Below are 12,654 nucleotides of genomic sequence, written 5' to 3'. Positions count from 1 at the left end.
ATTCTCTCTGAACCTCTTTCCTTATTTGTAAACTTAAGGTAAAATACCAGTCTCCTACAGTTGTGAAAAAAATATAAGGTATCATATTATATGTAAAGCCTTGAATACAGAGCGTGCCAGAAACTTGTTGTTTTATAAATGCCAATTGTTGTTATCTTTATTTTCAGTTATATTCACTGGACATTTTGTGTAGTTCAATTTGGAAAATGGCTTATTCGGTTGGCTGATAAGACAGAAAGAAAAGAAGGTGAGGAGGGAAAATTCCTGATTGCTACTCTTTGCTACATCCCTCCATCCTCTGCCAGACCTAGAGCAACTAGGGGGCCTCAGATAAATGGAATCTGTGGTTATGATCCCACCAGGAACAATGCGTACATCCTTCAGAACAGAAATGGAGAAAATGGAGAACAGCGTCATGGAGTGGAACACGAAGCAATTCACAGAGTTTATGGTGGAATACTCAGCCATGTGGATAAAATAAAGTCACAAAAAAGGGAATTATCCAGCTCTCCAGATATATTTCTTTATGTAATACATATAATGAGTCTCTATTCCCTCTCTAGTTTGTACCTAGTCTTGCTTATATTTCAAAAAAGTGGAGAGAAGAAATGCTACCTAAAGCCGGCCATTGGCTACGTGTTAGTGGTTTAATCTTTGGTGGGGAGGTGCTTCAAATAGTTCACTGACACAAGTCACATGTTTGTTTTTTCTGGTTCCCAAGATTACCGAGTACTACTGGAAATGATCCTCACCTGGTAGAACCCTAACGTAATACCCTGAGCAGCACTGATGATTCGGTTGTCCCTCTTGTATTCGGCCACCACAACAAACTCCAGTTGAGTTCAAAACAAATGCGATGTACTTCTCTTCACAACAGCGGTGTCCAGGCTGGGTGTCGTAGAGAACTCCATTACAACACACCTGAAATTTGAGAATCAGGTATAAAGTAATCGTTTTATTAAGAGTATTGTACCACCATATCTTATGTGATACAGTTATTATTTAATAAGGACTTGATCTGAGACCAAATGTAGCATATTTCTGATAAAAATTTAAAGGTTTAAAAAATACATTTTCTCTGTATCATTCAAATTCTACCAGTGCTATTTGATACAATGTAGCTTCTTTTAGCCTTCAACCATGCTTTGTGCTCTATTATAATACTCTATAAATATGAATTATCTTTTGAATGTCAGTGCTTCCAATGAGAAGATGATTTAGAATTGTAAATGAACAATTTCCTTCATATATATGTTTTTATTTTAATGATTGTTTAATTTAAAAACATTGCATCTGTGGAAACCTGTCTCTCATTGATCTTTTTTTTTTTAATACATTGCATTCTCCTTACACTAATTTATATGATCACTTATTTATGAACCCAATCTTCAGACAAGGCAATCTCAACAGTGTCCAACATTTATATATGTGTGTGTGTGTGTGTGTGTGTGTGTGTGTGTGTGTGTATAGAAAAGGAAATTTATATGGAAATTAATTTTGAAAAGCCCTTTTAACAGTGTTTTCTCCAGGAGCTGTGGAGGAAATTATGTGCTTCAGCAATCAAATAATTATTTTGCATGCTCACTTGAGGTCTGAGAGACTGACACTCTGTATCTGGAACAAATGAAACACGGAACAGTGCCGAGATGTAGCCTCAGAACATATACTCGGCATAAGTTGCATTAATTCGATAGATGCTTCCCGTGGCAGACAAAATCGACCACTGTTTAAGAGGTGCTTCTCTTCTACTTTTTTGCTCATTGCTACTTCCAGCCTGCACCGACATTTGATTCATGCTTAATACAAGGGCAGTAAAATATGGAATCTCTAAGTCTGAAGACTAGCTTAGTACTTCATTCATTTCTCAAAAGTGACCCAAGAGCAAAGAAACTGGGCAGAAGTCTTCTATGTTTCCTCAGGTAGCCCTGGTAAATGAACTGCAATAAATTGGCTTTGCTGTGTCAGGTTATTAGCAATGAGGGTCCACAATCAGTCTAATTCCAAGGTTAAATTGCATGACTCCTTGCTTTGATGACAGATTCTATGTGACAAGTAAAATTTCAAATTATGCCCCATTTTACAAGAGTTAAGCAAAAACTCTTCTCTTTGTGTTTATGTGGGATTTAGGAATGCTGGTCATTTTTGCTTTCAGGGTAAAGCAATACACACCTTCCTCTTGTTTTATGACAGTGACCTAAAATCTTGCCCTTTGTTGTACAATCTTAAAGAATTTATTCAAGTCCCATTCACGTATAGTGAGTTTCTGGACATCGAAGAACATCCAGGCTTTTCCTTCGGCAAGATTCGCTAGGACTTATCATCCTTTTCAATTTTCAAGCATTTATTTAGTGATGGGTCATTAGGACTGGTTCCCTTCCATACTTTCAGTGTCAGTGCCATTCTCAAGCTCTTTCAGTCACGTGAAACTTGTGCCTTTCTTCTAACCAACTCTGGTTTAGATCATCGATGGGTCCCCAAAGGGGACATTTTCAGGAGATTATTTCTCTTGAGAGGTCTCCTCCTGAACAGAGTATTTCTTTTTTTTTTTTTTTTGCGGTACGCGGGCCTCTCACTGTTGTGGCCTCTCCCGTTGCGGAGCACAGGCTCCGGACGCGCAGGCTTGGCGGCCATGGCTCACGGGCCCAGCCGCTCCGCGGCACGTGGGATCTTCCCGGACCGGGGCACGAACCCGTGTCCCCTGCATCGGCAGGCGGACTCTCAACCACTGTGCCACCAGGGAAGCCCAACAGAGTATTTCTTAATCTTCGAATTCAGTCTTCAAGTTCGTTGTCTCAGAAAACAATTTTAATAACTTGAGCTGCTAAGTGTGTAGCTAATATTCAGATAGGCAGCCTGTTCCTTGCTCTCTGTTTTCCAAAAGTAATTCTGTAATCTAGTGATTCTCAAAGTGTGGTCCCTGGACCAGATGTAGAGGCATCACCTAGCAACATGTTAGAAATGCAAATTCTCCTGCTCTACCCCAGACTTCTTCTGAGGGTGGGACCTGCTGTGTGTGTTTTAACAAGCCCTCCAGGTGTGATACTCACTGGGGTTTGACACCCATGGCTGTAATCACACGGGGAAGCTTGTATAACTATTACAGATGCTCCTGTAGTGATTTAGCCAAAAGACTCTTAGACTCACAATAAGTCTATTTTCTACCTCTCTCCAGCCTCTCACCCGGGAAATATATATTCATAGTTAACCCCCCCAAAAATTTACAAACAACCTTTTTCTTCTTTAGATTTTAATTGACTTCATCTTTCGCTGACAATACCCGTGTGTGTCCTTAATCCTTAAAGTCAAAATGACTTTGTTTAATGCATCAAAGTTTTTTTTTTTTTCTCCTGGAGAATTTTAATGGGAAAATTTATTCTAGCAATTTTTTTCTGCTCAGAAATCCTAAATTTCATTTCATTTTATGAAAGTGTGCTCGTCAGATGGCACACATTGAATGCCTTAAAATGACATAAAACTTAGGCATAATAACAATTCTGGAGCCTAGGTGTCAAAAAAAAGTACAGTTAGTAACTACTAGCTTTATGACATTTCTTAGATGATAGCAACTGCTTAGCCAGTGTCAGCCATAATAATTGTTTTTAAATATTGTTTTCATTTTTCTGGAGAGATAATCTTTTTTTTTTTTTTTTTTTCATGTGGGATCTTCCCGGACCGGGGCACGAACCCGTGTCCCCTGCATCGGCAGGCGGACTCTCAACCACTGCGCCACCAGGGAAGCCCCATAATAATTTGTATTTTGATCCATATTGCTTCAACCACTCACTTTCATAATTACTATGTCCTTTTGCAGTGAATCTTTTGAATTTAGTCGTAGCTTTAGTCATTACATGTGTGATGTTGTTGACAAATAGGAACATTATTTCATTATGTGAAATCCTATCTTCAAACTAAGGATTTTCTGTATCATTTATCAATAAAAACCATTTACAAACCCCTCTGTCTGGCTGTATTATTGATCTGATTCTTAAACTGCAACTAATATGAACACTAATCGGCAAATGGCCGTAATTTAAAAATATTTCAGTCAAACCATGAAAGGTCCCAATCACAGTTACTCATGAGTGTCATGTAAACAAACACCCACTTGTAGCTGGATGGATTTGTTGTAAAGAAAATTCAACTCACTCAATCAAACAAATTCGGGAGGTTCCTTATCATTTCAATAAACTCATTTTCCTGTGAAGGTGATGAAAAATGAGAAGGCTAAAATGCTCATCAGGAAGATAGGATTTGTATAAGCATCCTTCCTTTTCCATGGGGTCTTCTTGATAGGTGGAAATCTTGATCATGATAAATCATGGTTTAAGAAGCAAGTGATTTCCTCAGACACAAATGTAAAATGTTAAAAGTATCCTCTCACTTTTCTGGAGGTCACTTGATAGCAATATCATTTATCATAGACATAGCAGATAATCTTTAAAAAATTAAGTCATAATTTTAATTAATTATGTTGAATAGTAATTTCTTTTCCCCAGCTTTCTTGAAGTATACTTGAGAAATAAAATTATATATGTTAAAAAAAAAAAAGCAAGTGATTTCACTTGGAGTGTTTAGTGAGAAAAACATATGTCACTGACTAGTTTGAAAAGATATACCTTAGCCTCAGGGGAGTAGCACCTGGGTCCACAGATAGTTTCAGGTTTTTGACACTTCACTGCTCTGCAGAGTTCATGACTGTGGTCCTTCACTGACTTCTGGGTTTTAAGGCATGAACGCCATGTTTTCCGTAAGAGATCATAACCCAGAATGATGCCATTTGGCTTCCCTGGAGACATCCAATCAATCTGAAGGGATCTGCAATGGACAGAATAATCAGTATTTCTGAAAAGACAACATTTAACATTGCTGTTATCAGTCTCATCTGCCTTCCAGTTTGGTCTATTTCATCAACAACTTCCTAATGAAAAAGCTGGAGCAAAAGAATACATATACTAATATATATTCTGATATATGCTACTACCATAGACTATGTTTTGAGAATCATTCAAAACCATTTAAGCTTTTGGGAGAATAACACATGACATGAGTCCAGTGGCCCCCACTTTAAATTTCAGAGGCAAAAAGCAACTGTCATTGTTTGTGGCTAGTCAGAAAATCAACAGAAAGTTTGGTTGATAAGTAAAAACAAGACACAAATAATTTGACTTAGTAAATAGGGTGGAAATTAGAATATGTGTCAGACCTAATCCCTACTTATAATCCCCTTCTCCTTTGCCTTCCTTCCCGCAGCTAGGACTAGCCACGTGACCCATAACTGCTCAAACAGATGCAACCAGAAGATGGTGCGATTCTAACAAAGGTCCCTAGGAAATTTTGGCTTCCTTGATGTGGCTGTCGCCTTTTCCCCTTTTCTTTCTTTCTGCTAAACATGATGTCTGGAACTTTGGCAATCATCTCATTCTTCTGGCAACCATTTGGGAAAGACCATAAGAATCACAAAGACGCCTCTGCGGTATTTGTTATAACTGAACCAATGCCAACAACAATCTACCTCTAGAGCTACTTACTTGAGCTTCTACCGTTGGTTGTTTTGTTACTTATAGCCAAAGTACATGACCAAATTGATAAAATCTTTTTATCAGTTATCAACTGATAAAATTTATCAATGAATTTATTTATTGATACATAACATTTATCAATTTTATCAATTGATAAAATTGATAAGCTCCCTCCAAATATACTTTATCTTAATTTTTTGACTCATAGAAACAGAGTTAATTCTGCAATAGTTCTTTATATACCATGATCAAATATGTTTTGTGGTCAGAAATAGTGGAATTAGAGATTCCCATAACAAACTCCTTTATATTATTATGTTCTTGAAGATGTTTGATTTTTAAAAATTGAGCCACGGTGTTTTCTAAACATATAAATATACTGTTTTGGGTGGTTTGGTATACAATGAAGGCATAACATGGCGCCAAAACTTTACTGCATTTTCAATGGTCTATTAATATTTCATCTACTATACTGAGTGAGATCATAACATAAAGCTGTTCACAGAAGAGTGAATCCTGAATAAAATGATCTACTCTCAGGTTAATGTGCAGAACCTTAATTCTGCACTTAGGTCTACTTGTCAGAATGACACAGTCCAGATGACATACCTGTACTATCTTTAGTATTTTTTTAAGAAGTCTATAAGAAGAAAGTAGTTAAAGTTTTAATAAAGCCCCAGAGATTTGGACATGACATATTTTTGCATTTCAGCACAGCAAGGAAAGTCTGTTATTTGCAAAACACTAGGTAAATGTAAAATAATTATTTTTCTTCTTATTATTTTCAAAAAAGAGGATGGAACTCTGATACTCAAGATTACTTTTATTGTTTGAATTCTAGAATTTTCAACCATAACAACCATTCACAAATACTTAGAGGTTAGCTTTTTATATAAAACCTTCCAGTAAATACTCTGGAGAAGAGTAATAAGCACATATGAGTTTAGTCCCTGTACTTTAAGATCTTAAAATAAAATTATCACAATAACTTATGTGGAGCATCTTTCTGCCACTGTGTAAAATAATATTCTTGCTACACCTTTTATTTTCAGGAGAAGTATGTCTTTACAGGCCAAATTTTACTGGACCCTATCAGAATTCTAGGTGACATCACATGTTAGGAATTCAATTAGGCCCAAACATTTACATTAAAAAGCCGCAGTCAAGATAAATTTGACATTTTAATAGACTGCTAAAAAAGAAAATTATTTCCTTTTCTTGGAGGTACAAACATAACACTTTCACTAATAAGACTATCGATAAGAAATTAATGTCACCTATGAGAGAACAGTTTCACAGGTGACTTGTATAGTCACCATTATTATTCTAAGGTCTTTATCCAACTCTCAAAATTAATTCCACGTTTTGCAGATACCTCTTTTGTATTCATTGCATAATCAACTACAGGAAAGACTACATTTAAGTGACATTCAAAGCTCGGACTTATCCACAAAAGCTGGCAAACTAGTAAAGTCTAGAAAACACCATGTAGAACCATGCCATCGTAACTTCTCTGTGTTGCACAGAATAACTGTGAAGTGAGACCACCTATATTTTTAATAATAGCAAGAACAGTTTTGATGTTGAGGATCTGAGTCAGGTACACTAATGTACGTGATCAAAGAAGAATAGGGTGTTTAACACCTGTCCACCTCTCATTAGAACCCACGGGAGTAACACTGAAAAATCTTTTGGCTGTTGATTTAAAATGAAAGACATCTCTGAGAAATGCACACCGTTATTAACTGGATTAATGGTTTCATTGTTTTGATGTTTAAGAGTGAAATAGAAGGAACATTCTTAAACCACAGGAATTAATGTGAAATATTGGGGAAACAAACTGAAGGGTTTCTTTTTGTTTGTTTTAATACATCAATAAAGGTAGGCTCATGCAGAAACATGATCATGAATCCTCAAATAGATCTTCTTTTTGGGGGGTAGATTTGTTCATAAAGTGACAATTAGAGTTCACTTAGCTTCCAGAGCACTAAGGAATAAAATTTAAGCTAACTTCATAGAGCTTCTAATAAAGGCCACAATGTTTACACACATTTTAGCATGATTCACTGGGTGTTTAGAAAGTCTAGTCAGAGCTATTGACTATTTCTTTTTAAGTCTGTCATATTGTTAGTAGATTTACTATTCTACTTGTTACTGCTATATATCCCTGTGGCCACCGTCACCACAATAATCATCACATTCAGCTCAAGAAGTACAAAATAACATTGAAGAAAGAAATAATTATGGGAAAATCATTTCTTTATCACTTACCTTTACTGGTAAATATTAAAATGATACAGTTCAGAAAAAACTTCTATGGACAGTTACAGTTCCCTTGGTGCTCTACATTTTATTCTAACATTTTATCACAATGTTGTCAAAATGTTCTTGTTTGGGCCAAAGGAAAAAATCTTCACATTACTTTAAGACATCCATCTAAATTGTTATAAATAGCTGTACATTCCCTGATCATGTTTACAGAGGCCTTTTAAAAATCCCTATTCAGGGCTTCCCTGGTGGCGCAGTGGTTGAGAGTCTGCCTGCCGATGCGGGGGACACGGGTTCGTGTCCCGGTCCGGGAGGATCCCACATGCCGCAGAGCGGCTGGGCCTGTGAGCCATGGCCACTGAGCCTGCGCGTCCGAAGCCTGTGCTCCGCAACGGGAGAGGCCACAACAGTGAGAGGCCCGCGTACCGCAAAAAAAAAAAAAAAAAAATTCATATTCAGCTTGGTCATTTTTGTCAATCATTTATATAACATTCAAGTTCTTCAATACTATTCCAGATTGTGATTATCAAAAATGATCAGGACACTTTTAATATAAGACTAAATAAATGTAATATGATAACAATATTAATTCTCTGCTCTCAAATCAAATAATTGAATGTTTAATTATCCACTAGAATATTTAGCATAACTTGGAGTCAGTAAAATACCAAAAGGTAAGAACTCTGTGTCCTTGAGTATGAGGAGATGTGAAACATGCATACCTGAAGCATGTCAACTATTATACAGCAGCGTAAAATCAAGTGTTTAAGTGTGTAGTTGAGGCTACAGGTATTACAGAAACACATAAACAAAGATCACTGTGTCTAGACGAACAACGAAGGTTTCATGGGAGAAGTGGATGTGGACTTGAATTGGAATAAGAGGATGGGAAGAATTCTGAGAAGGAAGATTCATATAGGCAAAAATAAGAGGGAGAAGCTGCCTAGCCATATGGAGAAGAGTAATGGGACCAACTTGACGAGCGAATGATTTACATCCAGCAATAACGGAAGGTCAGTCTGAACTTAAGAAGAACGTTATGAAGTCCCTCAAATACTATGTTGAGGAATTTGATGGTGAAATAGGGTGATTGTGCAGTGGTATCACTAGCAGAATATAAAGTCCTTTTAGAAGTAATACCCTGGCAGATTAGAGTAGAAGAGACTAGGGGTAGGGAGAAATATCAGTGAGCTTCTGCAGTAACTTAAGTATGAAAGACGGTTTAATGGGGTTTTCTCTTATTTAGGAACTTAAACTATAGCCCCAAACTGAGGATGACTGATGATGAATTCCTCCATTAAGTATCTTGATTCTAAAAGGGAACAAACAGCAAGATTCTGCTGCAATGAACATTGCGGTGCATGCATCCTTTCGAATTATTGTTTTCTCCGGATATGGAGTGGGATTGCTGGGTCGTATGGTAATTCTATTTTTAGTTTTTTAAGGAACCTCCATACTGTTCTCCACAGTGGCTGTACCAATGTACATTCCCACCAACAGTGTAGGAAGTTTCCCTTTTCTTCACACCCTCTCCAGCATTTATTGTTTGTAGATTTTTTGATGATGGCCATTCTGACTGGTATCAGAAAAACAAATATCGTATAATATCGTTTATGTGTGGAATCTGGAAAAATGATACAGATGAACTTATTGGCAAAGCAGAAATAGAGTCACAGATGTAGAGAACAAACTTATGGTTACCAAGGTGGGGAAGAGGGGGGACGAATTGGGAGATTGGGATTGACATATATACACTACTATGTATAAAATAGATAACTAATGAGAACCTACTGTTTAGCACAGGGAACTCTACTCAGTGCTCTGTGGTGACCTAAATGGGAAGGAAATCTAAAAAAGAGTGGATATATGTATACATATAACTGATTCACTTTGCTATACAGTAGAAACTAATACAACATTGTAAAGCAACTATACTCCAATAAAATTTTTTAAAAAATTAAAAAAATAAAAAATAACACCCCCCCCCAAACAAAAAGATTCTGCTGAGTTCTGAGGATAAAGCTGCCTTTTAACATTGACCCATCACCCAAACCAACCCAAAATAAACAGAACTCTAGGAGAGTTTTTGAATTTTAATGAATATTTATTAAGTACCTCCTATATGTAAAGCATTGTTCTATACTTACAAATAAACAAGACAAAGTTCCTTCTTTCATAAAACTTACATTTTGCTGGGGGAAGGTGGGACAGTAAACAAACACATAAGTGTACAATATGTTACATTGGTTGTCTGAGAAGGCCTGGCTCTTCTGTGCAGAAATCCGAAAGAGGGGATGAAGCAAGTGAACAGGAGTTTCTAGGCGGAGGGAACAGGAGGTATAGGGGTTTTGAGACATCCGTGCACATGGCTTGTTGAAGGACAATCAAAGAATCTGGTAGGACAGAGCTGGATTGAGCAAGAGAATGATGGAAAATGAATCAGGTGGGTGTTGGGAGTGTGGGTTTGGGGACTGCAGATCCTGTAGGGTTTTATAGAACATGGAAATAACTTTGGATTCATTTTTGAGTGCATTGGAAAACCACTGTAGATTTTTGAGCCATGGAGTGAAAGAGGAATGATTTACTTAGTGAAGAGTGACATTAAAATCCACCCCCAGTCCACCCCTAAACATTCTCAAGGCTGTGGAAGGAATTCTAAAAACATCACTCAGAGAAACTGGAAGCACTTGCTTCTCCTGGTTGGTACTTCCTGAGATGCAGAAATATCTAAGCCCAATTTGCAGCTGTCCCTGGAGGGAAGTATAGAAAGGAGTTTGGGGCAGCCTGACATGGGGGTTGGCAGCCTATATGACCATAAGAAAAGGTGCTTACTTCTCAGTTAGAGAATTCTAATGGCCAGATGTTGTCTGGAGCCGCTCTAATGATAGGGTAAGACAAGATTGCCACACCGTCGATCTTTAGCATGGCGCACCTGAGTGCATTTCCTATGAGCCAGTGGATGTCTTGCAAGATGGCTAGGCTTGAGCTCCCTTGAAGTTACACTGACCATGATGGTGGGTTTTTGGGGGAGGGGGCTCCAGCAAGAAGTGTTTGGTGTGTCCTGCTCTGTTAGCACCATAGATCAGTTCCAGAGGGCAACACTCATGTGAGAGAAGTTGGCTTTGGGGAGATCCTCATGGGTGCTCTCAAGGAAAACACAATTGTTCACAAAAGTGCCACCTTCCACAGAGAGGGCTTGGATGGCTATCCAGTGATGGAAGTAAAATAGTAACATTGGGGAGAGGCACATTTGAATGAAAGGGAATAGGCAAGAAAGAGCAAGGAGGGAGAAAGGGCAAACTGGGATCAGGTCTGAGCCTGTGAAATGGTGGAATATTTGAACTACATGTGAGCTTAATATTTTGCTGGAGATGGAATGGACTTTTTTTTTTTTTTTTTAATTTTTGCTAGAATCTTTCTGGCCACACTGTGCAGCATGCAGGATCTTAGTTCCCTGACCAGGGATCAAACCTATGACGCCCCCTCCAGTGGAAGCATGGAGTCCTAACCACAGGACCACCAGGGAATTCCCAGAATGGACTTTTTAATACTTGATCATGAATCTTAATGACTAAAATGAGACTCATAATTAAAAAATAATGTGAAGGCCATAAGGTATTCCTGAAAGGTTTTTCAAGAGTTGGGGAAAGGACATCCAAAATATTATGTTTAGGCAGCAAGTAGTAGGCAAAAAGTAAAGCGTTTCCTCCTTGTATCTCACTGAATTAAGACAAGTACATCAACATAAATGATAAAGCATGAGCTAGGGTTGCAGTGGTGGAAATGGAGAAGAGGAACAGCTATGAGAAGATGCTCCAAAAGAAAATAGACTAAAATTGATATTGAGTGAAATCAGGGGATTAAAAAAAATCAAAGCTAGATGTCTGCGATCATATGCAAGGCGGTGTTGCCTTTGCCGAAATGGATGTTGGAAAAATTGGGTTAGATGAGAATTAAGGCTTGACGTTATGGAAGTGATGGGTGCCTATCATTATAGAAAATCAATAGGCAATTGAATATATGGGACTGGAGTTTAGGGAGAAAACTGGGACAGAGATCTTGAGACATCAGTATGATGAAAACTGTGAGAATATTTGAACTATTTGAGTAGCAGAGGGAGTCTTTCTGTTGAGGACACCCACAATTAATGAATGGAATTAGAATGAAACCAATAAAAGAAACCAATGAGTGATCAGGGAGCCAGGGATAAGGCGGCAGTTAAAGGCCAAAGTGAATTGGGGGGAAAAACTGGATTTTGTCGAGATGCATACAAAGGCCTCTCAAATGCTTAGTGATTGAGCTGCTTCTGTGGGAACTGAAAGAAGTCGAGAAGTTAAAAGGAGTTTGGGAAAGAGAGGGAAGTGAGAAAATGGAAAATAGTGCTGGCAGAGTCTTAAGAATAAGCTCAATATTCTGTAAGGTCTCCTAATCAAACACTGAGTTTGATGATCAGAATTCATTGGCCATCAGAACTACTGTTTCCTGAAAGCCATTATGATTATCAGACTATTGACTGGGTGTGTACATCAGTTCTAAATACACTCTAAATGATCTCTTTTGAGAGGTCTTCCCATATCTTCAAAGACTCAAGTAGACAATTCCAGTCCAAATTAAAAGCTGTCTCAAGTTAACCATACTGGCGAGAAGGGGAGTTGAGAATATGGACGAAGAAGTCATCTGACATTCTACATCTACAGCCCAGCACACTCCCCATTTAAAAAAATAAAACATGGCTCAAAAAAATTGTTTTTAATTGTAAAATTATTACTTCAGTATTCAAGCTATCAGTCACTGAAAAAAATCAGAGAGGGAAAATAACGATAGAAGAGATTTCCTGATATCCAATGTCATAGTATAAAAATATAGA

General features: G+C 37.7%; 1 protein-coding gene across 1 annotated transcript in view; it reads right to left on the bottom strand.

The window, feature by feature from the left end:
* Positions 1 to 12,654, bottom strand: part of USH2A (usherin) — a 782,904-nt gene that overhangs the window by 220,206 nt on the left and 550,044 nt on the right. Inside the window, exons 47-48 of the mRNA XM_049708907.1 lie at positions 4,617 to 4,815; positions 753 to 921 (exon numbers count right to left, since the gene is read on the bottom strand). Of these exons, the coding sequence (XP_049564864.1) occupies positions 753 to 921; positions 4,617 to 4,815 (368 nt within the window). The remainder of the gene's footprint in view (positions 1 to 752; positions 922 to 4,616; positions 4,816 to 12,654) is intronic.

The sequence above is a fragment of the Orcinus orca genome, chromosome 1 (genome assembly GCF_937001465.1).
Source record: "Orcinus orca chromosome 1, mOrcOrc1.1, whole genome shotgun sequence".
Taxonomy (NCBI): Eukaryota; Metazoa; Chordata; class Mammalia; order Artiodactyla; family Delphinidae; genus Orcinus; species Orcinus orca.
Note: the sequence above shows the minus strand (reverse complement) of the source record. Positions and strands in the feature narration are given on the sequence as shown.